Here is a 25,494-nt window from a genome sequence, read left to right on the forward strand (position 1 = left end):
CTAATCAATACTTAAAATAAATCCCTAGCCATTATTATCATGTCTGATGTGCTTGCTCAATCTCTGCTCTCTGATTGGCTGAAATGTGGTCACTAACTACAGGGTATTTTTTTATCCTCAGTATCGCTTGTCAGACAGAGCTTTATTCTGCCCGTGCGCAAGTTTCATCAGTTAAATGTGTATATTAACATGTATATCATAAATTGTTCATTAAACATTTCAGAGGATGCTGGTGGTTCGCTGTCTGAAAATAACACCTGGGTGAAAGAGTTTTGATCGCAGCCTGAAAGACGACAAGTTTCGCCTGAGAGGCAGTACTCAGGTTACATTCTCTGCAATACCCAAACATAACAAACCCCGGAAAAGGAAAGCGGAAGAATGAGCTAAAACGTACAGAAAGGCTCAGATAAACGTATCTGTAAAAAGTCATAGGTTCAGGAGGAGACATTTAGTTAAAATGTAACATTTACAGGTTTTTATTTGCGTCCAAACGCAGCAAAAGAGGCAAAGCAAGCAGCATGCGTAGCTAGCAGTTAGCTCCACTAGGCAACGAGACGCTGCGACGCCCTGAAATTCATGACCAAGTGTTTAACGAACAGTTTGTGATGGTCACTAAATGTTTCTTCCAGTCTGTGCCAAACCCGCCGTGCTGTTTAAACCAGGTACGTTACTTTGACTGTCTTTCAACGAGCAGCTAGCGTTAGTTAAGGTTTAGCTAGTGGACTTTGTTTAATGTTAACAGGTGCTTGCTTCATAACTAATCTACAGAGCATTTACAGCTAACTTTAGATTATGTTTCCTTTGTTGATCATTCCTCTTAGTTCTGCCTTTTAAAAACAGTCTCAATGTGTGTGATCCCTCTTTTTTTTAGTGAACAAATCTGGATTTGTGCCCAGTCCTCCTCTCTGACCTGTGAAATGACCTGACCCGAGTCCACTGGTTCCAGTATCTAACGATAATGGCCAGAATAGCCTGGTATCAAGAAAAGGTAGGAATAAAACCAGACAATTTTGATATATGTGCTTAGTAATCATGTGTGTTTGTAATGCTGGCACAGAAAATATGAATGTATATTTGTGAACTTTTGCGGGATTTATGTGTAAGATGTATTTGTTAAGGTATTTGAGGTTAAAACTGAGTGACTTTATGAGAAAATGACATGAATAATTAGTGCTCTTATTTTAAATGCATTTTTTATATCATAAAATTCAGCACACACCAGTTCATATGTATTGCTTTATTTTATTTGACAGTTTTCTGCTCGTGGAAAAGTCAGAGCAGAGTTAGACTAATTTTCATCCGTTATCCTTGAATACACATATTACAAAATAGAAACCATAACTCATGATTGCTTGACTTTGAAAGCCATCAGATATAATATAAACATGTTAAGATACTGATATATATATCCATCCATCATCTATACACTGCTTCATCCTCATTAGAGCTGTCAGTGGGCTGGAGTCTATCCCAGCTGACTTAAGGTGAAGGCAGGGGACACCCTGGACAGGTCACCAGTCCATCACAGGACTACATGTACAAACAATCACACTCATATAAACACCTGTGGACTATTTAGAGTTACCAATTAGTCTCTGCATGTTTTTGGACTGTGGGAGGAAGCCGGAATACCCGGAGAAAACCCACACTTGCACAAGGAAAACATGCAAACGCCATGCAGAAAGATCCCAGGAAGTCAGAGATGCGATCCAGGGATCTTCTAGCTGCAAGGCGACTGTGCTAACCACCAAGCCACTGTGCAGCCAAATATAGATATTATTATTATAATTATTTTAGGTTTTTGTGGTACTATTTAAGTTTGTTTGGACAAATTAAAGTTGGAAAACACCTCGTTAACAGACTACCATCCGTCGAAACATTTGTGAAATATTTTCTAATCCTGCCGCAAATTACAGTGGCTTTGCAGTAATTTTCCAGTTCATTGTATGAGTTCAGGCACAGTTAATCTGATTTGCATAGTGTGACAATAAGAATTGATGTGACATGTGTTGGCATTAGGGCTGCCACAAACGACGCGTCGACTAATCGTGCACATATAGTATATGCACGATACTGCGCGGATGTCCACGCTGTATTGTGCGTATATAATATATGCATATAATATATATGCACGATACATCGCGGATGTCCATGCGTGTTCCGCGCTCCACTCGGACGGTGATTTCTGTTGCATTGCGCGCTCACTTCCGCTTTTGATGACGTATCGTGCTCAGGCAATTCGTCGACGCGTCGTTTGTGGCAGCCCTAGTTGGCATGTCTGAAAAGCAGTGGAGCTCAAAAGAAGGTCTTTTCTGCTGCTGAATGTTTTGCTACAAAGTCCCAAATTTTACTTCCAATAGTTGATGTGGATTTATTTTTGAAATGTCTGATTGTGGTACAGATGAGACTCCCAAGTTACAGTATGTGAATGCCAGATGAAAATTTCGTTGCTTCACGTCCATTTATAAATGTATCTAATTACCCAGTTTAGCATTGATGAACCTCAGTGTTTGTGAAGACATCACCTTTGCTTCTCTGTCTTCTCTGTACCCTCAGTCCACAGAGAAAGAGATTTTTTAAAAAGTCTGTTTTAAGGCTGTTTTTGATTCAAGTAATTTACTCAAGCATGAGCCCAAACATGCTAATATTACTTAAGATTTTTTTTCTACATTTAACTGGGTAAATTCTCAGTTGATGCAGTGGTTAGTATGGAGGACTAAAAGTGCCAAAATTAAATAAATAAATACATCATTAAATAATTAATTAAATATGTCATTAATTAATTAAAATTGGAATTAAATATTTCATTAATTAATTAAAATTGGAATTAAATATGTCATTAATTTATTAAAATAACAATTATTTTAAGTAAAAAACATATTTCATTATTTCACGATTTAATTAATTATTTCATGGTCCTTGTGTTGCAGTGGATCATGAATTAATTTTATCTGTCAACCTCGCCCGTCAAAGTCCGTGGGCGGGACTAACGTGAATCTAGTCTAATCCACTGCTTTTGTCTGCCTTGAAACCGGAAGTAGAAGTCTTTCTAAACATGGAGGCTGTGTAGAGGGAGAGTCGCTGTGAACTTTCTAGAGAGTTGGTGAGAGATATTTTAGACCTTGCAGAGTATGTGGAAGCAGGACCTGCTTACCGCGAGCATGTAGCGTGTAAAGCAGAGGAATTTATTGACGTTGTTGAAGTTATTTCCGCACTTTCCGACCAAGATGTTGACCGTAGAGTGACTGCAAATTTAGAGGAAGTACTCCGCCGGTTTTCTGGTACCAGGGTGCAACAGGAGCACACACAGGGACCAGGGCGTTTGGCATACCGAGGGAAGTTCTGGAACATCACGTTCTTTGTGGATTACCAGCCTGTCAAATTGCAGCGATGCTCGGAGTGTCGAGCGCTTTTCCTTTAGGACCTACTCGGCGCGGCACGGCTCCGCTCGTCTTTGTTTAGCCGCGATTCCACAAGCATCTACTCGGCACGGTACGGCTCGTCTCATCTTTGTTTGCGAGCGTTTCCATACGGACTAATTTTCAGCACCTTCTCGGCTGAGGTTCCCAGCGAGCTGAGATGAGCCGATAATGTGGCGTTTACATAGTGCAGGCCACTGATTGGACAGGGAGTGACGACACAGAGCAACTTCAGCACGAAAACAAAATCCTGCATTAAAAAATGACTGTAAACAGCGACGGTGTGCATTGCTCTTCACGAAACTCTCTGTTCTTCATAATTTTAATGTGACAGCCAGACCTGTACCGTGGGTGAATGAAGAGGTCGAGACTTTGTCTTTGGTGGTGGACCAAAGAATACAGAGAGAGCTGGACGGAGAAAGTTTATCAGGAGGTCTCTGAGCGGATGGCCGCTCACATATACAGTAGACTGTATATAAAGAGGACAGAAGCAGTGTAGGGAGAAGCTGAAAAAGCTCAAAAATGACTATCGGTCCACCCAGGACCACAACGGCCGGCGTGGGTCAACCAGGAGGTGTTGGAAGAGGTTTAATGGAAGCTATTTACTGGCACCGCACCGGCGAGCAACAGGAGGGAGACTCAGCCGCTGCATTGTTGGAGACGTTCGAGGACGGTGAGTGTTTTGTGACTTCAAGAAACTTATACATCATTTATTCCATTGGTGGCAACCTTCTTTTAAGCAAACAAGTATTTTTAGAAAGTAACGTCGTTGTCTCCTGTAGCAGACAATAAGATAGCTAGTTAGCCATCGGCGCTAGCTAGTTAGCCATCGGCGCTAACTCCGTGCTCTGCTTGTATTTCGTGCTGCTGTTTCTAACGTTTAGCTCTCAGAAGCTAATACTTCAGTCAGCATGCCGTGTTTTTCTTGTACTTAGAGTGAGTGTTTATTTCTGTTCAAGAATCCCTTTCCACATGCGAAGCCTACTCCACCTCCGTCGCGGAGCCCCCGGCTGCCCTGTCTCCTCTCCAGCACCAGCTCGGACACCGACACCAGCACGTCACAGCAACGTCTTATCACCGGTAAGACACGGTAAACAGAGAGCATGGTTGATTTTCGTATTATTATTACTACAGGTGTAAATGCCTGCAAGCATGATCAGAACAACGAGACCAATGACCAAGAATTGAGGCAGGTGTAAATGCAAACTGTGCAGCAGCCAGCTCAGGAACGCCTGATGAAAGCTACATGTAGCTACAGTGACACATAAACAGAACACATGCAGCTGCATTTATTTTCTATTGATTTAACAAGTAAGTCACTCTAATTAATTTACGTTCTGGTGCGGTGTAGTATTGCAACCATTCTTCTTATAGTCACTAGGTAGCTGTGAAACTGAATGAAAATATACATAAAAATGAGAAAACACAGCTCTTCTTAGCAACTCCAAAATGTGCACAGGATGAAATGAAGTTCACACCACGTCGTTTTTGTTTGTGGTGGAGGAGTTACTGCTTGTGCTTTGGTTAAAGCGAAGAGTGCCAGAAGTTTATTAAAGTATCAAAGACATGATCATGATTGAAAATGGATGGACGGGTGGCTAAACACATCACATCATAGCTGTGGAGTCCTTCCAGCTCCTGGGGACTACAATCTCTCAGGACCTCCTGAAAAAGGCTCAGCAGAGGATGTATTTCCTACGACAGCTGAGGAGACATGGCCTGCCACAGGAGCTGTTGATCCAGTTCTACACTGCAGTCATCCGATCTGTCCTGTGCACCTCTGGATCAACCACACAGCAGGACAGAAACAGACTACAGCCCATAGTACGGACTGCAGAAAACATCATCAGAGACCCCACTCACCCTGGACATTTGGACTACAGTGCCCTGTACACAAAAATCGCCACTACTGTGTTTATAGCAATTACCATTTTGCTAATGTGTTCATACATTCCAGTCTAGCTGTACATTTCTGTTTATATTGTGTTCTATTTTACTACTATTTCTTTTTCCTCCCTGTTCCTCTTTCTATTGTTTATTTTTTATTATTCTCTTCCATATTCCTAGGATGACACCAACAGCCGAAACCAAATTCTGTGTATATTGTGTACTTACTTGGCCATTAAAGCTGACTCTGATCACTTTTCTGTCTTTGGTCTAGGCAAGAGGAAAGGGGGCCACAGAAAATTGGACCTTCCTAGCGTACTTGTGGAGATGCAGGCTGAGGAGGAGTGGAGTCATGCCCAGCATGATGAGAACATCTGGTTGCTCCTCAGCGAGGCAAGAGAGAATGAAGCTGGCCCAGAATACTGCCTTCAACCAGTCATTCCTGGGTGTGCTGGGGCAGCTGGGGTAGCTGGGTAGGCAGTGGGCAGCCGGCGAGTGTGAGCGAGTCCACCTCCCATAGACTTGAGATTTACAAGTGCTGGTCATATAATTAGAATATCACGAAAAAGCTTGTCTTTTGGACAACTGTCAGGTCAGTAGTCTTCCCCATGATTGTGTAGCCTACAGAACTAGGCTGAGAGACCATTTAAAGGCCTTTGCAGGTGTTTTGAGTTAATTAGCTGATTAGAGGTGTCTTCAATATTGAACCTTTCTACAATATTCTAATTTTCAGAGATACCAAATTTGAGATTTTTGTTAGTATTCAGGTATAATCATCAAAGTTAAGAGAAATAAACATTTGAAATATATCAGTCTCTGTGTAATGAATGAGTATAATATACAAGTTTCACTTTTTGAATGGAATTACTGAAATAATGAACAACTTTTTTCATGATATTCTAATTATATGACCAGCACCTGTAGTTGTATATAGTTTTGCTTTTAGCCCTCCACTGTAGGAGAGGCCCACCACAGTTTGTACTTTGCACATTGTAAATAGTTTTGATTTTGCTGCTGACTAATAAACTATTTTGTGACTTATGTGATTGCATCATAACTTTTCATTTTGTCTGTTAAGACACTGGTAGGAAAAGAGTCAACAGTCTGAACCAAACAATTCTATATTCCCCAATAATGTATTTGTGTTTAATGGGATTTAACATGTTTTAACACAAACTCCTTTATGGTTCATAATTCTGGTGACTGAATTACACCAAAGCAATACTGATTTATCAAACTGGAATTTTCTTAAAACAGCTGTTTTAATGTTTTGGCGTTTAATTTTTTATTTAATCTTGCTAACCTTCACAAACAAACAATAGCATAGACACATCTACAAAAGTTTATTGTCAGAATTGCATTAAAGAAAACAATAGCGGTCCGGGGACAGAAAAACAGAAGTATAACAAGAAGAACAACTTTTAACTTTTGCATGACACGTAGTGCATCAGTGCATCCTGTACATCTCTGTCCTCCTTCTCTACACCTTGTGCCACTGCAGGCTCATGTGCTGCTGCTTCAGGTAAATCCCATGAAGTCTCATCAGAGAGCATCTGAAACACATACACAGCATACATATTTTAATACCTAATAGCGACAAACTGCAGCCATTACAGGGTCGTTCACAGGACTGATACACGATAGCTAGCGAACTAGCATTAGCTTACCCTCATATGTCGTCTCGTTCATATCCTCTTGTCTTCGGCTTGATACTGCTTTATCGCCTCCCAAACTCTCCTGTGTGTCTCCTCAGTGTTTCGACTCGTCGCTCTCAGCTTTCTCCGACTCTTCTATTACTCTGAATCTGACAGAAAGCCACAGACCGAGCAGCAGGTGTACTATCGCCTCCATGTACATTGTTGCATTGCGTTTGTGTCGCACAAAAATGACGGTAAGGGACTTTCGGGCCACCGTGCTATGACGACTCAACCCACGATGAGGTGGTACTCAATGTAATGGAAAAACAACTAAACCGAGACGAGCCGTGGCGCGCCGAGTAGATGCTAAAGGAAATGCTAAAGGAAAATTTGTCTTGCACCGCATGTATCAACATTTGGGAAAGAGGACCGAGTCTTTAGCGGTTGCTAATAAAGTTTTGTTTTATTGAGTATCCAAACCAACGTAGAGGTGAATAGCGCCACCCAGTGTATCGGAATGTGTTCACAAGCTCTGCGTCAATCCATTATCTGGAATCGATTTGCCTTGACTTGATGTGCAGGGTAACCAATCAGGTGTTAGGATCCGCCCACCGACTTTGACGGGCGAGGTTGACAGATAAAATAAATTCATGATCCACTGCAACGCAAGGACCATGAAATAATTAATTAAATAGTGAAATAATGAAATATGTTTTTTACTTAAAATAATTGTTATTTTAATAAATTAATGACATATTTAATAACACATTTATGTATTTAATTCCAATTTTAATTAATTAATGACATATTTAATGCCAATTTTAATTAATTAATGACATATTTAATGCCAATTTTAATTAATTAATGACATATTTAATTATTTAATGATATATTTATTTAATAACACATTTAAGTATTTCATTCCAATTTTAATTAATTAATGAAATATTTAATTCCAATTTTAATTAATTAATGAAATATTTAATTCCAATTTTAATTAATTAATGACATATTTAATTAATTATTTAATGATGTATTTATTTATTTAATTTTGGCACTTTTAGTCCTCCATAGGTTAGTACTGTCGCCTCACACCTACAAGGTCCTGGGATCTTTTTGCGTGGAGTTTGCATGTTTCTCCTGTGCATGCGTGGGTTCCCACCAGGTTCTCTGGCTTCCTCCCACAGTCCATGAACATGCAGAGGTTAATTGGTGATTCTAAATTGTCCGTAGGTGTGAATGGGAGTGTGCTTGGTTGTCTGTCTCTTTATGTAGCCCTGTGATACACTGGTGACCTGTCCAGGGTGAACCTGCCTTCACCCTGATTCAGCTGGGATAGACTCCAGCCCCTCCGTGACCCTACAGAGGTTTAAGCAGTGTGTAAATAATGAATGGATGGTTGGTAATTCTTATAGTGAATGTTACAAATCACATTTGAACACATCAATACATACATGTTGTCCATATTGTCTATAGCCACTGTAATGTTTTGTTTGAATGTAAAGTTTTAGCACAATTTTGTTTTTGTTACAGATCGGGGCCTACGATCAACAAGTCTGGGAGAAATCTCTGGAGAAGGCGGATCTAAATGTAAGACCCTTCAGAAATAAATGTTTGTGTATTTATCTCACAAATTAGCGCTAAACTGATGTATCCCTTGCCATTCATCTAGGGTTTGGACAGCAAACCAAAGAAGACAGGTCACATCAAGCCAGACCTTATCGATGTTGACTTAGTAAGAGGTGAGAATGAATTACTGTGATTAGTTATCCATGTGTTTCAGTTTTAGAGGCACATTTACAGCATTTATTATGTTCCAGTACAAAAACAGCCAAATAAGTGCATGTTAAATCTTGCATTAAACAAATATACCAAAGAGTGGCTACATAAATATTGCTGCAAGTCTCTATTTGTCTCGCAGTTTGTATGTTATGTCGTGTTGTGTTTACCTCTGTTAAATCCCATTTATTTTTTATCTTGTTCCACCATTTACAGTGAATGACTAGTGTGCCATGGAGTCAGTCTTCAGGGATGTATTAATGATGATTTTTTTTGTAGCTGAATGTCTTTTGTCCCATCAGGATCAACATTTAGCAAAGCCAAACCAGAGAGTCCATGGACAGCTCTGACTCGAAAGGGTCTGGTCCGAGTGCTGCTGTTTCCGTTCTTCTTCCAGTGGTGGATCCAGGTGACCTCCAAGTCCATCTCCTCATGTATCCTCATGCTCTACTTCATGCAAGGTTAGCTCACCATTTCTAATCCTGGTTCCGTTCATGCTGCAGCTGAAGGTTTCACTTTCACGAGACCGACTTAAATTTAAATATATTACTGTAACCAATTAAACACCACGAACCACAGTTCAAGTAACATGTTTCACATTTTATCCTGACTCATATGCTGTGTTGTCTTGACATTATTGATTGTTACAAAATATTTCAGCACTTTTTTCTTCTTTTACTGAAGAAACCATTAAAGCTCCAATGACTTCTTGAAATTAGACTTAAATCCATTCCTATAGCTTTATTACAGCTTATATTCATTTATGTGCAACAATAAACTTGTTAACTGTCACACCTGAGCAGCACAGAAGAGACCTCATTAGTAAGCATGAATTCTGTTATAATGTCTCTCCTAAGAGACCGTTTTGTTTGCTGTTGCCAAATGTCTTGCTCCCCTTAGTGGCAGCGGTGGTGCTGTACTTGGAGGTCCCTGGGGCGAGTGCCAGCGAGGTGTTTGGACCCATGTGTCTGATGCTGCTGCTGGGCACCGTGCACTGCCAGATTGTGTCAACCGAGTCCAGCCGGTGGCCCTCAGGCAGTCCAGCTGCCAGCAGTACCGCCAGCCCAGCACGCAGAAGGAGGTGCTTTTCTCATTGTTAGGCACTCCATGCTTATTTGCTTATACTAACACACTCTCACCTCTTGGCTCATGCATAAACTGCCACCTAAAGGATGTAGATAGACCCGAAGGCTTCTCATGGACTCGTACCTGTGCCCTTCAGTTCAGACTCTCAGAGGCTGTCACTCATTTTAATCCAGTGATTTCCAAAGTAGATGTATATGCACTGCTGTTCAAAAGTTTAGGGTCACCCAGACAATTTAATGTTTTCCATGAAAACTCACACTTTTGCTCATGTGCTAACATAAAAGGGCTTTCTAATCATCAATTAACCTTTCAGCACCATTAGCTAACACAATGTAGCATTAGAACACAGGAGTGATGGTTGCTGGAAATGTTCCTCTGTACCCCTATGGAGATATTCCATTAAAAATCAGCTGTTTCCAGCTAGAATAGTAATTTACCACATTAGCAATGTCTAGACTGTATTTCTGATTCATTTAATGTTACCTTCATTAAAAAAAAAATGCATTTCTTTGAAAAATAAGGACATTTCTAAGTGACCCCAAACTTTTGAACGGTTGTGTATATGCAACATTTATATTAACTACATTCATGCTTGAAATAAGAAGTCTGTATCAGAATCACCATATAAAAAATGTTCAAAATGCAGCTTATGGCATGATAATACCTGATTGCCACTGGTCATAAAAACACAAAATGCTTTGCAAATTAGTTTTTTTATGAGTTTGTTTCCAGTCACAAGTGACTGGAAACAATTAACGTGGTAAACAGATGTCAAATAACATTTACGCTTTTCTTTCCCGAACACAGTCTGTGCCAACTGAACCTTAAATCACCAGGAAAACTGAAATCAGCCTCAAAGTGTAAATGGCTTAACTGACAGGATTTAGCTGCTTGTGTAACACGTGTGTTAACTGTAATACTGCAAATTCATCACACATCCTATACAGTATGGATGATATGGTTCTGACTACTGTTAATAAAAATAGGTCCTGATGTCCTGATCCATTAAAAGCCCCCTTGTTCCTGCATACATTAAATATAAGCTTGTTTTCATTTTGAGGACAATGAGAGACACACATTTTTGTGTATTTGTTTTTGTTATTATTAGCCTTTTTTTAACCAGAAGAAATCCCATTGAGATTAACAACCTCTTTTTCCAAGGGAGTCCTGGCCAAGATAGGCTGCAGCAAATGCAAAACACAGCTGCAAAATTACACAGTTAAAACACAATGAAAACATGAGCAAAAAACTAATAGAAGGATTACATTTACAAGCAAGTTATGATAAACAACTGCATGTTGTGGAGGCAGTCTCAAGAACTCAGTTTGGATTTAAAAGCAAAATCTTCCATGCAAAAGGTGCAGAGTACACAACAACCTTTTTTTCCCAATTCCGTATGAACATGTGGAACAGAAAGCAACAAATGATCTTGTGAATGGAGAGAGTGAAAATAGGAACTTTTCTGTGCAGTAAAGGAGCAAATGTAGGTGGTAGTAGTCCAAGTATTGCCTTATATATGAAAGTATACCAATGATGGATCCTTTGGGTGGTTGAAGCAGGCCATCCCACCTGAGAGTGTAACTCGCAGTGGTGTGTCGACACTTTACAATTCGTAATAAACCTGAGAAGCATGGTAAACAGTGTCAACCATCAGAAGACATTGAGCAGAAGCAGTAATGTACAAAAGATCGCCATAATCCAACGCAGACAAAAAAGTCACAGTGACAAGACGCTTTTTTGCATTAAAAGAAAAATACAACTTGTTTCAAAAATAAAAACCCAGTTTTAGCCTCAGCTTCTTCACAATATTCTCCACATTTAGCTTGAAAGTGAGGGAGTCATCAGTCCAGACAGCCAGGTATAAATGATAGCTATAAATATATATAATTTATATCTATTAATTGTTTATTTTAAGCAGTTGTGTGTAAATCTACAGAGCACCTGTTGAGTTTCATTGTAAACAATTAACCTAGGCCATCAGCCTATTTTACACAATGTATACTATAATATATACGTGTGCGTGTGTGTGTGATATATATATATACACACACACACACACACACACACACACACACACACACACACACACACATACACACATACATACTGTTTTGAGACAATGTCTGCTGAATCTACAATCCTTTTCCTTTGGCTCTTATTTTCATCTTGTCTCCTTTAGGCCAAGGAAGGGCAGAGGGTTGAAAAAATCAGAAGAAAAGAATGACAGTGGGGACACGGAGCTGCAGGGGCCCTGGCAGTTCGAAGAAAGCCAGCGATTATACAGAAATGAGGAGAGGAGGGTACTGTCACTCATCTCCGTTGTCAGTCCTTGCAGTCAACAAATGTGTGTCAGTGAGGTGTGGTGGATGGAGGACTCAAAATCTTATTCTCAGCTCTACAAGCAATTTTCAAAATACAAAAAAAATCTATAAACTGACTTGTGTAGGTGTGTAGCTGCCAAACTGATCTTTATTTCCTCCACAAGTGTTTTTGTGTTCTGTCTGTTGTAGTGGCTTTATTTTTTACCTGAATTTGTCTATTGCTGCCATATAATTGACACCAACATAGTAAACATTGGAGCTTTTGTTAATGTAGTATTTAGGCCAGCTATGTTGCATTGGAGTTAGACTTCCAGATGGCCTTTTTTACTTTGTTACTTTTCTACACAATTTTAAATGTGGCCCTTATTTTGTGTATCGCTAATGCTTGCAGGCGTAACTAAGTTTAGCTCTTCTGTCCTCATGCATTTGTATAAATTAGCAATTAATTAGTTTGTATTATTGAAAAATATTTACATTTTCATTCACCTTTTGGAAAAAGGTTTGCAAACAACGTTATTAAAAATAATTAATAATTTGAAAAATACATCAACCTTCAGTAGCTAAAATTAAAATGCAATTTGTGAAGGAAGCTTTTTTATTAACCCTCTCAACCTAAAGCAGTCTCTAGCTGGATTTTTGCACCAGTCACACTTTTATACACAATGGGTTCATTTTTTACTGCAATGTGAAGTCCTGCACCTCTATTAAGATGACACATCCATAGCCAGAAGTACAGACAAATCCCAAATGTCTTTTGTGTAGTATAACAGTTATAATACAGTAAATCATAAATCACATTTTTTCATTTAAACATAAACAATACTGGAAAACTTAGTGACTCTACAAACATGATTCACTAAACACGCTCTGCACTTTAGCCCAGTTGACCTAAAAAAAATCCCAGAAATTTTGTCATGACAGGAGGTTGCAGCTGAGTCACGCATGACTACATATTCTTTGTTTTGTTTTTACATAATCTGGTGCAAACAATTAATTGTAGGTTCATTTCTAAATTACATGTGTAGATTAAGGTGTTTTTTTGGTTTGTTTTTTTTTAATTTGACCATTTTAAACTTAGATTTGGTTCCATTTTCTGTTGGAATGTTGTGTCACTCATGATTATTTTAATTACTGTTGGAAAGGTGAAAATTACATGGGTTTTTTTACATTTTATGGCTGAATTTAGTATTTTTTTAGGGCTTGGAGAGTTAAGCTAGAATAATCCAATTTTGTCGTTATTATTTATGTTTCAGGAACAGACTTTTAAGATGTGCATGTTTCTTTAGATTCTCTCACAGATCAAAAGAAAATCAGGATTTGGGGCATCTGATGAGCTCTCCAGTGAAGAAGAGGAAGGGATTCAACCAGTGGAAGTAATTCGACCACCACCCCATCACGAGAGACACTCAGATACAGTTTTGCCAACAGCCGCACCACCGGTGTCTTCTCTTAGGAAGAGACATCTAAAGAATAGCCCCAAACCTACACTGAGACCTCAGGTAAACCTCATTATTACAGGTGCAAGACAGATTTTTAATGTCCAACAAGCATCCAATGAAAGATGTTGTAAAGATGAAAGTTTAGGTACAGACAGACACATTTTATACATAAGTGTTTTTCTTTCATAAAAAAGGTGATTTGTTTAAGGGTCATTCCAGAATTGGAGGACATTTTGCATCCCACCATCAAATTTCAAATAATCAATGTACAAAATACTAAAGCGTGCAGTTGTTATGTAAATTTACTTGTCCTGAGACCAAATCTAAAACAAAGTAGGAGAAAATAATGGTTGAAAATATTTTTACAATATCAAATAAGTGTCCCTAAAATGACATTTTTCTCTTGTCTCAGCCCCTTGACGACCAATTGAATCTCAAATACAACTGTGAAAATAAAATTGAAATCTTCTTTTTTTGGTATTTTTTTTTCATTGATGTCTCTTGTAATTGTGGGAAAAAAATGTTTGAATATGCATAATGTTTTAAATAATAAGAATTATGCGTGGAACATATGTCCCACAACAACCCTGGTAGAAGAAGGAAACAGTAAATCACACAATACACTGAAATAAACAGTTTTCCGAAAGAATGGGTAGAGCAACGCTATGTCCTCTCTTCTATTTTTCATATTTTGATAACATTCTCAGCCTTGATTGAATGTCTCACTCTATCTCATACAACCCTGTTATGCATATTATCAGGATAAGACAAATTCTTTCTACTTTTTTCTTTACTTTTTCCATCAGTAAGTTTGTCCTCTTGGTCAGCAGTAACAGCTAGCTAAATATCTAGCTTCTACTCCTGAGAAAAAGCTAACATTAGCATGGATTAGCAACCCTGTTACTGTGATTAGAGTAGAGTTAGCAAACAGCACATAAAACATGGAATAAAAATAGTACCATTGATGTGTAAGCTGAGCTAATCAAGCCTTTGCTAGTTTATTACTTATTATTGATGAATATGTAGCAGGAAATTGTAGAAGAGAAGGTTTATTTTTCAAAAATTTTAAAGCTCAAATGTCCTCCAATTCTGGAATAACTCATAAATTATGTGTTTCCTATGTAGAGAGAAATTGTTAGTTTAGCATTTTATACAGAAGACTATGTCTGTTTGTTTTGAGGGCAGGAAGGGAGTGGAGCTTCCATCAAGGTGAAGCCACGTGAGCTGGAGCGACTCCGGCCAAATGTTGGCTCTCGTCCTGCCTCTGACACCGATGATACGATGTGGGAGGAGCTTCTCCAGGGTTCTGATTCCGGCTCCACTGGGAGCAGTGACAGTGAGGGGAACGGGAGGTACGCTGGCATGGGCCTCCATCAAAACACCACTCTGAGCAGTGATGATGAAAGCCTACAACAAGGAATCACCGGAGTAAGACGCACAAAAAATGTTCAACTAGTTTTGTAGTTCCTAGTTTATACACTACTGTTCAAAAGTTTGGGGTCACCCAGGCAATTTAATGTTTTCCATGAAAACTCACACTTTTATTCATGTGCTAACATAATTGCACATGGGTTTTCTAATCATCAATTAACCTTTCAACTCCATTAGCTAACACAATGTAGCATTAGAACACAGGAGTGATGGTTGCTGGGAATGTTCCTCTGTACCCCTATGGAGATATTCCATTAAAAATCAGTCGTTTCCAGATAAAATAGTCATTTACCACATTAACAATGTTTAAACTGTATTTCTGCTTCATTTAATGTTGTCTTCATTGAAAAAAAACTGATTTTCTTTCAAAAATAAGAACATTTCTAAGTGACCCCAAACGTTTGAATGGCAGTGCATGTTGGTGCATCTCATTCATGTTGAATGCTACTGTACTTAAACTATAAAATTATCAGCAGTCTCTGGAAGTCAGAAAACCCATGTAGTACTTCATGTACGCTGTGACATTTCCATCCCCTCTCCATAAGAGCACATTGCATAATTACCCATCAAATTTGCACGCATTGTAAACAGGATGTTTATCTGCTGTTTCTCATTTTAGAACCAGCTGTCTTGGCTACAAGCATGTCACCCATCCAAGGACCGTGTCAGTGCCATAATATGGGAGCAGGGCGACTGTAAGAAAGCTGACATGTCAGTGTTAGAGATCAGTGGCATCATCCTCACACGGGTACACATTTGCTTCTTTATATTGGTGTCAATAAACTGGATAAAAACAAATCATGAATCCTAAACAGCTCGTCTAGCATGGTACACATTTGAAAAGGGAAGGGTCTACACACAGTTGCAACTGTAACAGTGCAGTGCTGTAGAACAGCGGTTCCCAACCACCAAGCTGCAGACCGGTACCAGGCCACACAGAGAGAATAAAAACAGTTTATTCTAGATTTTATTTCTGGCGGAGTCTGCAGGGTGTTTTATTTTGAATAATGACTAGATCATCATCCCATTCCTTCCGTCTGTGCTTGCTTCCTGCACTTGATGTTTACTGAAGCCGTCAATCTGCCAAAATTAATAAAAATCAAATGTCTCAGGAGAGCTTCTTTTGAATGATGGAGAGACTTGATGCTGACACAGAAGAAAAAGTAAATATTTAGCAATAACAAGTAATTTTATTTGTTAAGGACTCTTTAAAAAAAAAAAAAAAAAGATCATTATTACTCTGCCATGGAACGCGGTGGAGTTACGTGATGATCGACATTTGTCCGTCTGTCTGTCTGCTGTTAGCAACATTATTGAATAATGGAATAACAGATTTGTATGAAATTTCAAGGGAATGTCAGAAATGACACAAGGACCAAGTGATTAGATTTTGGCAGTGATGCAGTTTATAGTCTGGATCCATGGATTTGTTAAAGATTTCTGTATCATTGCGAGATAGCAGCACTGCCTGCTGACGATCACATGACTGATCCTACTACAAATCAACCATTGTGGATTTATAGGGACTTATCCGTCAGAAATGATACAAGGAATAATTGATTAAATTTTGGGGGTGTTTCCGAGACCCATCAATTCCTGCTGCCCCCTACATATTTAGGTCACGTGATTCCGTATCCGTACATAATGTACACATGAATAACACACACCTGTGTCAACGCAAGGTCATTTTTTATTAAAGATTTCATCCATCGGAAATGATACGATGACTGAGCAGCCTTGGCGGAGTACTGCACTGTCTTAGGGCCTTTCTTGTTTGTTATGTGCTTGCTTGAATCCGGTCTGTGGTGCAAAAAAGGTTGGAGACCGCTGCTGTAGAACGTTTTACAGCTGTTGGAAGAAATAAAGTGACAGACGAACATTACAAGTCAAAATTTGCATGATTATGATGCCAAAATGCGTTATTCTTAGTCTGTTGACAATGGCAGAGGCAGGCAGGATAGTAGGGAGAAGATCCGCAGCAAAGGGCCGTGAACTGGAATTGAACCCAGGCCACTGCGTCGGGGACTATAGCCCCTGTTAATGGGTCGCCCACTCAACCAATTGAGCTGCCTGGGTGCCCAGTCTGTCTAATTTAATGCAAAGATGTGAAAATCTGTAGTTTTCATCAATATAAATATGTGGCAGTACAATAGACGACTCTCTTGATGCCTCTCTTTCTGGTGTTTTTGTTTGTCCCAGGTAAAGTTAGTGGAGCAGGGTATGGGCTACCTTGTGCTCGGTGGGCTCATGACTGCCACCCTGGCGCTGCTTCCCTTTGCCTTCCGCTTGGCTCAGCATCTGGACATGTCAAGCCTCAGCTCTCTGTCGCTTGCAGAACTGGCAGAGATGGCGGTGGGGCCATGTGATGCCCGGACATACGCCTTCTTCCTCATCACAACGGTGCAAAGGGTCTTCCTCACAGGACTGTTCTTCTTCATGATGTGTGTGGCCGAGAGAACCTACAAACAGGTGAGTGTTAAGTTGAAGTGATAACTCACTTAATCAATTAGACAATTGATCTTAAGCTGCTTGCAGGCAAGATGGCAAGTAATGGGAGGTTGTGCTGTTTTTTTCTGTTTTACATTTATTGTAAACTTAATACCTTGTTTTGAACAATTGGTCAGACAAAACAAATAATTTTACAGAAAAAACAATAATTGGTACATTAATTTCCTTTTAAAATAATCATTAGCTGCATTAGGAACAATAGGAATATATATGTAGGATGCATACAACAGAGGTATAAGAATTCTCCTCTCATTATACAGCTGTGTATCTGAACAGCTTTCACTAATGATTGTTTATTCATAATTATTATTGTAGGCTTCAAATACATTAATCCCAATAATCTGCAATTCACTGGCACTCATTCTTCCATTCACCCATGGCTGGTTGTTGTGCTGCCTACTAGCAGTGAGCAGTTATGATGTGTGCATACTAAGCATTACTCACCTGTCCGTCACCTTCAGTTCAGCTAAAGTACTTGTCGTTACTTACGGTGTGTATCCGTCTTTCCACAACAGAGACTCTTATTTGCCAAGTACTTCAGCCACCTCACTTCAGCTCGCAAGGCCAAGAAATCTGAGATCCCTCATTTCAGGCTGAAAAAAGTGCAGAACATAAAGATGTGGCTTTCACTGCGCTCTTTTCTCAGGGTCTGTATTTTCCTGCTTTAACATTCCCTTATTATTACTATTATTATTATTTTATATTCTTACTGTACATTGCCTCACCACTAGAGGGTTCTCATGGACTTGCCTTTGTTTGTAGTGGTGTGTCTTGACCCGCTTGTTTCATTGCAGAGACGAGGGCCGCAGCGCTCCGTTGACGTCATCGTCTCTACTATCTTCCTTTTAGCACTTTCCATTTCATTCAGCATTTGTGCCCAGGTCAGTCATATGTGCAGCAGCAGATCTGCTTTGTTTAGAGATCATTGATTTGATAATGTTTTGCAAATAGTGCAAGTATGGCAAGGAAAAAAAAAACAAGCAGACAGCTACAAAGCATACAAGCATATAATCATATTACCTGACGGAAGATGAGCTATAAAGCTCAGACAGACAGTATTTTATATGATCTGTTGGATGCTAAGAAAATCTTATTTCTGCAACAACAAAGCGCTGGAAACTGCTAATATAGACACTGTTGCTTCGGCTCTAACTCAGCTCCTGCACAGCCACGAGACATTCCTAGAGTCTATGACAAACTGGGAGCTCATGGTGTGGTGCTCCTCCCTCATGCTCTTTTTGTTACGGCTGGCAACGCTGGGCTCAGAGACCAACTGCAAATACAGCAACTCCTCAGTGCTGCTCACTGAGCAGGTAAGGCCCCCTGACTGCAAAACACACAGGGATGCAAGTTATTTCTCAGTGGGTTCAGCCCTGTGAGCATCACCTTCAGCTGACTCATTGTTAATATCATTTAAGGCAGGTTTAAATGTACCAGTGGGCAGTGGCGGATCTAGAAAACTTTACATGGGGAGGCAAAGGGGTGGCAAGAGGTCTTGGCAGGGTGGCATGAGAGGACGGTATGTGGTAAGCCCCATACACTACTGTTCAAAAGTTTGAGGTCACTTAGAAATGTCATTTTTGAAAGAAAAGCATTTTTTTTCAATGAAGATAACATTAAATGAATCAAAAATCCAGTTTAGACATTGTTAATGTGTTAAATGACTATTGTAGCTGCAAACGGCTGATTTTTAATGGAATATCTCCATAGAGGTACAGAGGAACATTTCCAGCAACCATCACTCCTGTGTTCTAATGCTACATTGTGTTAGCCATTGGTGTTGAAAGGTTAACTGATGATTAGAAAACGCTTGTGCAATTATGTTAGCACAAGAATAAAAGCATTCATTTTCATGGAAAACATTAAATTGCCTGAGTGACCCCAAACTTTTGAATGGTAGTATATATGTAAACGGATTCAACAAAAATCCACAAAAATGCTTTACATCTATTTATTGTTGAATAATGCAATGTTTCAACACACTACCCAAGTGTTTTAAATGCAGGAAATGCACAAAGCATAAACAACACCAGTGTTCAAACTAAACAAAACTACAACTCTTATAAAGCAAAAGTAAAACAAAATATTAAACAGCAGATAATACTTGATTAGGTTAAATAAAACATTGAGTACAGTAAAAGTATTTTACTGTACACAAATGATATGACCATTCTTTTTTTAAAGAGAGCCTAACGCAATGGTTGTTGTGTTTAATTTTCAAAATTCACAAAGAGGAAAATTTAGCATGTGTGGCGTGATAGTGAGATCTGCCCTGTGTGATAGTAATTGGACTTTCTAATACCGCTAAGCTAATAAAATAAAAATAATCGATGTAACTTTACGGTCCCGAAACGGCGATCTGTTAAACATTATGGATTCAAACATGATAGTTTTTAAGAGTTTGTATCAAGTTCTTGAGTTTGCTAGAATCAAAAAAGCGACAAGCAAACAATTCACTCTTTCGATGAATGGATGCTCTGATTAATCATCACCTTTAGCAAACACTACATTCATTACAAATGTTACTTTTGATTTAAGCTGCTGTTTAAACTTCACCTAAGGAAACTGACCTCCCATTACGATACTCGGATGGCTGAACTGCTTCACTCTGCTGCCTCCCCCCTTTGCCCCACTGTGGATCCGCTGCTGCCAGTAGGCCTTCACTGTACAGTTAACAGTGTTTAAAACTGTTCTTGGTTGCAGATCAATTTGTATCTCAAAATGGAGAAAAAGCCTAATAAGAAAGAGGAACTCAGTATTGTGAACAACGTTTTGAAACTAGCTACAAAACTGATGAAGGTAAGCATGAATTTTGACATATATGTTTTACATCATGGATTTCCACCTGAATTTGAAAATGTAATGTTTCCAAGTGTAAAATCAAATACATTCACTATATTTTAAGTATTTTAGTTCAGTCAAAGATATAAGACCTCATCTTGAATGTTTTTAATTTAATTTAAAAAAAATAAAAACTTTATTAAATGACATTAAGCTCCCTAAAACAAGGCCCAAAAGTGAATGATGACTTAGAAAGAGTGACCACATAGTGTTTAATTGTTCCCAGTGAGAAGAGAACAAAATCTAAAGCCTGACTCATTTTTATCCTCAGGACAATTCAGTGTGTTTAATTTTACTGTAGTTTACTGCCAACTGTTTTTGTTTGAGTTAATTCATTATTTTTTAAAACTTTAATGCTCTAATTTAAGTTTTATTTTTATGATGGTATTTTATTATTTTACTAACTTAGCCTTTTAATATTTTTATCGTCCAAGTTTCCTAAATATGTGCCGACATTTCATTTTCTCTGAGTACTCTGAGTTTGAATAAAGGTTGAATTAAATGCAGCTGTCCAGAGCAAAAGCATTGCTCTAAGTTTTTTAGAAAGGCTATGGTGTCGTCACTGTAACTCCTTTTCAGATGACCAATCATATGGGCAGGACTTGTTGCCATGGTAATGAAGAAAATGTTGGAGAAGCTTGTTCTGGTTGTGTCTGTCTGCCTCCAGCTGTATGATATGTCAGACAGAAATCGCAGCTGGGGGCCAAGTTAGTCGATCAAACAGCAGCGGTTAGAGTGGCGATATATTGTTGAGATATTGTTGTCATAGAAACAAAACCCATGTCATTCACACCGGCACTTTTTTGAAGAAGCATCCTGCCAGAGACAGATGCTGCATTGACACACACCCTTATCCTTACCATGTAGAGAATAGCTCATTAAAGTTATGCAGGAACAGTGCTCACATTGGCTTTGAAGTTCCAACAGCAAGCACAAAGTCCTCCATTTGAGTGTGACTCTGGGACCTTTGTTCTTTAATTTCCTGTCCTCTCTCTGCTGGCACTATCTAATATTAATCAGTTCAGTCACCTAGTATGCATCGTTTCTGATCTCAAGACCTCCCTTAATAATTTTGTGCAGATAAGTTTGACTGTATTATAATATGTCATTCTTGGATTTCTCATGAAGCACCAGTGGAACTTCTTTTGTCACTTATCTTTTTATTCACAATAAATTCTGTTTTTTGCAATTTCTCAAGATATGTTGATGCTTCCACGAATTGCACTGAATTGGCTCTTACCTCTTTCAGGAGCTGGATATACCATTCAGACTGCTTGGTCTGACAGTGAACCCTCTGATCTATAACATCACCAGAGTTGTCATCCTGTCTGCTGTGTCTGCTGTGGTCAGCGACCTGCTGGGCTTCAACATCAGAGTGAGTAGAGTCATAATAAATAATGAAAAATAGTGAGATTTTATTTCTGTGAAGATGGTGCAGACAGACAGAACACAATAGATGGAAACGACCCAGATGGGAGACAATATTTTTCTCTCGGTGGGTTTAACAAAACAAAGTATCAAGCTGCATCATGGGAACATCATGATCCAGTGATTTTTGGTGCTTTACCAGGGGCAAAAACTCATATTGGCCTCAACTGATCGACCTTGGGTCCTTTTTATCCCTTAGACGCAGAAGTAATTGGACCCTACACTTTTCCATAAACGAGTCAAAAATGGCACATATAATAAGCAATGTGTTTTTATGCCATTGTTGTCATTTTGATTAAAAATAATAATTTGTATTATTGTTTGTGTTATGTTTGTGTCCACACAAAAATGATTTCATGTTTGAAATATGTTTATTTTTCACTTCATAAAATATTTTGAACATGTTGATAATTGAAAAAGAAGAATATTACACAGAACAGCAATAGAAGAATGCCAGCATCCATTCTGTTGACATTTTTCCACTCTTTTCCTCTAACTGTTAGTGCTCCTCCTTTTCCAAGTTTGTATACTGCATCACTTCTTGTATGATATTACCAGTGATAAAGAGCTTGGGGTAGTAATACAAAAACTACAATTTCTATAAAATTATAACAGGGAACTTAAAAATTTAAATGGAATAATATCGAAAACATGTTTCTTGCTAAATAGCTGGAATATGAAATGATAACAACTTTTCATTACAAAGATATTGCAAGAAAGCGACCTTACCGGGTCATTTTTGACCCACTTATACATCTAAGGGATAAAGAATCTATCTGTATTGTGAATTAAGCAACTCAAATATATCGCTTGAGAGGCACTTAAATGTGAATTATAGCAGCACATTACCCTCTAGTTGTTGGGCTTGTTAGTAGCCTACAGCGTTGACTTTTTGCTGTAGTTGAGGCCATCTGGCAGACAAGCTGGAAACATGCATATTGAAACTTAAAAAAAAAAAATTCAACATGTGATTTACGAGTGGAGAAAATGAAGTCAAAATGTTTTTAAACAGTTGCTAAATACTGCACAATGACAATCCCTCAAAAAGGCACTAAATACTTAGAGAAATAGTTCAACATCAGGATAAATACCATTTTCCACTTTCTAGCAGAGTTAGATTAAAAGATTTATACCACACTCATGTCTGTGCAATAGATATATATAGCTGCAGTATGTCTGTAAAGGTTATGACATTTTAGTTGACTAGTTGTCATACAAATAATTTTGGTTCATGATTTTTTTTTTAAAATCTTTATCTGTTACGTTTTTGTTTTAGATTAATCGTATTAGCAACTTTAAGGCCACCTTTTTGCTGGACTCTCCTTTTTTGTTTGGCTAACAACCAAAACGTGCCCACTGTGGTGCCATGATTTTGGCTTTGCAGGTAAATCCATGAATTTAAGGTTAATGAATGCAGCTGGCCAAGTAGTAGAAGTGGGCACCTCGAGATAAGGAGTTGATGCAGTTAAACTAGAGCAGGACAACCATGGAAGAAGAAATGGAAATATGGCTTTTCTGTTAGTTCTATTGTGCTGTTTTTACACAGAAACAAATCTAAACACAATGCAAAATGATTACAATCATGTCAAATAACTGAGGTTGTTTAACTATGTAATCACTGTGAAAGGTCTTAGATGGAACCTATGAAGTTCAAAAATATCCATTGGAGCACCTTGAAAGCTTCATAATGAACCATCACTTGAAGTGTTCATATTTCTGTTTATGTATTGAATAAACAAAAGAGAAATACACTGCCTGTCCAGAAAAAAAAAGTTGCACACTAATATTTCATTTGACCACCTTTAACTTTGAAAACAGTACACATTCACTGTGGCATTGTTTTGATAAGCTTCTGCAAAGTCACAGCATTTATTTCTGTCCAGAGTTGCATTCATTTTCTACCAAGATCTTGTACTGATGATGGGAAAGTCGGGCAAAGTCTTCTCCAGCACTTCCCAAAGATTCTCAATGGAGCTGAGGTCTGCACTCTATGGAAGCCAATCATCATGTGAAAATGATGTCTCATGCTCCCTGATCCACTCATTCACAATGTGAGCCCCATGAATCCTGGCATCATCATCTTGGAACATGCCCATACCATCAGGGAAGAAGAACTCCATTGATGGAAAGACCTGGTCATTCAGTATATTCAGGCAGTCACTGACTTCATTCTTTGGAAACATAACGTTGCTGAACCTGACCAACCCCAGATCATCATAGGCATGATGAGTGATGCCACCAACCTCTCTTCTTACCCTGATGCCCCCATCGCTTTGGAACAGGGTAAATCTGGACTCATCAGACTACATGACCGACCACATTTCTTCCTCGAAGATGATGGTTCACCACTGTCCTTCCAGGTTTTAATAATGCGTTGGACAGTTCTTAGTCCAATTTTAGTAGTTTTAGCAATCTCTTTAGTTGTTTTCTTTTTCTTTGCTTGAAGCAGGCCAATAATTTGACCCTTCTGAGAGAGATTAACCTCCTTTCTATGACCACAGTATATGTCTTCCAACATGGAGGTTTAAGAAATTAGAAGCTCCTCACTGCATCAGCTAGGGTTAAATAAGTTGTTGTATCTGAAGCATATTGATCACTGCAGTAATTATCCAATGGAAGGCTCTTACCTATTTGCTTAGCTATATCCAGGTGGTGACTTTTTTTTTTGGACAGGCAGTGTATTCTGTTAATCTGTTGTCTTTAGACCTGTATGCATGTGTGCTTTTGAACATTGGAAGGTGCAAAAGGTTTACTTGTAAATACGCTGTTTCCACAAATGTTGGACTGTTTCTCATAGCTGTTATTTTGTTCTGTGAGATGTCTACGAACATGTATTACGAAAGTTTTCTGTCTTCTGCTTAATTTCCAGCTGTGGAAAATCAAGCCTTAAATGTGAAAACATCAAACTACTAACAGTCGGGACACTGGAGACCAGGAACTCTGTCTGCTGCAGACAGCCTCTCTTCTATAAAAAGTGCGCAAACCTACTGACAGTATAATGCCTTCGAACCGAAGCTTCTGAGTTTCAGCAGTCGTTCACAGTCCTGAGATGCTCCGACAATCACTCACACAGCATTACTGGCTGCTCAGCTGACCTGGCATCGCACACTTTCCATCAGCCATGCCACTAACCCAGTGCCTCACCTCTCTGACCCTTGAATGTTCCTCTGTAAGTGGTTAAATATAGCAGCAAGATAAGATCTGACATAATTCCAGGCTTCTGTGGCATCCAGATTTACAATTATGTCTTGTACAGATGTGTGGACACCAAGTGTAAATGTTATATGGAGATGATGTACATAGTTAGCTCAGTCTTAGTTTCTCATCAGTATAGTATAAAATCAAGAAGTGTAAAGCCAGTAAATCAAAGTGGTGGCCAGATGTATTAAATAAATTTTTTCAGGACTCAACTCATTGTCTTTTTTACTATTTAAGGAGGAACATTGTGATTGTGCTTTATTTATTTGGGGTTCTGTTTTAACGCTTACTTGTTCTGGTACCTGTAAGTCATGACTCTGACCACTGTCTGCCTTTTTGTATTGAGGAACATTCTTGAAATACATAACTATGCAAATAAGCTGGTTGTACAGATGGAGGTGAATAAAAAGTTTTTTCATCTGCGTATCTTGGCATGAATCTTTAAACGGTTGTGCAGCAGCTGATCGTCTGCAGAGCCTTTACAGCTCTCCGCTTATGAATTAGTAACACGGCGCTGTGC

General features: G+C 38.8%; 1 protein-coding gene and 1 long non-coding RNA gene across 2 annotated transcripts; one reads left to right on the forward strand and one right to left on the reverse strand.

Moving 5' to 3' along the window:
* The first annotated feature begins 336 nt into the window (after nucleotides 1-336).
* phtf1 (putative homeodomain transcription factor 1) lies at nucleotides 337-25,398 on the forward strand. Its single transcript, XM_023264933.3, has 17 exons — nucleotides 337-662; nucleotides 872-988; nucleotides 8,477-8,533; nucleotides 8,616-8,685; nucleotides 9,025-9,183; nucleotides 9,623-9,803; nucleotides 11,988-12,108; nucleotides 13,416-13,628; nucleotides 14,754-14,996; nucleotides 15,619-15,747; nucleotides 17,199-17,468; nucleotides 18,023-18,154; nucleotides 18,302-18,388; nucleotides 18,665-18,820; nucleotides 20,211-20,306; nucleotides 21,598-21,723; nucleotides 24,646-25,398. The coding sequence occupies exons 2-17, from the start codon at nucleotides 959-961 to the stop codon at nucleotides 24,664-24,666; spliced, it is 2,091 nt and encodes a 696-aa protein (XP_023120701.2). The 5' UTR covers nucleotides 337-662; nucleotides 872-958; the 3' UTR covers nucleotides 24,667-25,398.
* LOC129348945 (uncharacterized) lies at nucleotides 6,631-8,021 on the reverse strand. The gene is made up of 2 exons (XR_008601718.1): nucleotides 6,974-8,021; nucleotides 6,631-6,859 (listed from the first exon to the last, which is right to left on the reverse strand). It is a non-coding gene; the product is annotated as an uncharacterized LOC129348945 (long non-coding RNA).
* Nucleotides 25,399-25,494: the final 96 nt, after the last annotated feature.

Source organism: Amphiprion ocellaris, chromosome 5, assembly GCF_022539595.1.
Source record: "Amphiprion ocellaris isolate individual 3 ecotype Okinawa chromosome 5, ASM2253959v1, whole genome shotgun sequence".
NCBI lineage: Eukaryota > Metazoa > Chordata > Actinopteri > Pomacentridae > Amphiprion > Amphiprion ocellaris.

Coding starts and splice junctions, on each gene's coding strand:
- phtf1 (XM_023264933.3), top strand. CDS start 959: ATGGCCAGAATAGCCTGGTATCAAGAAAAG. Junction 12,109..13,415: donor ACAGAAATGAGGAGAGGAGG/GTACTGTCACTC, acceptor ATGTTTCTTTAG/ATTCTCTCACAGATCAAAAG. Junction 14,997..15,618: donor TACAACAAGGAATCACCGGA/GTAAGACGCACA, acceptor TTCTCATTTTAG/AACCAGCTGTCTTGGCTACA.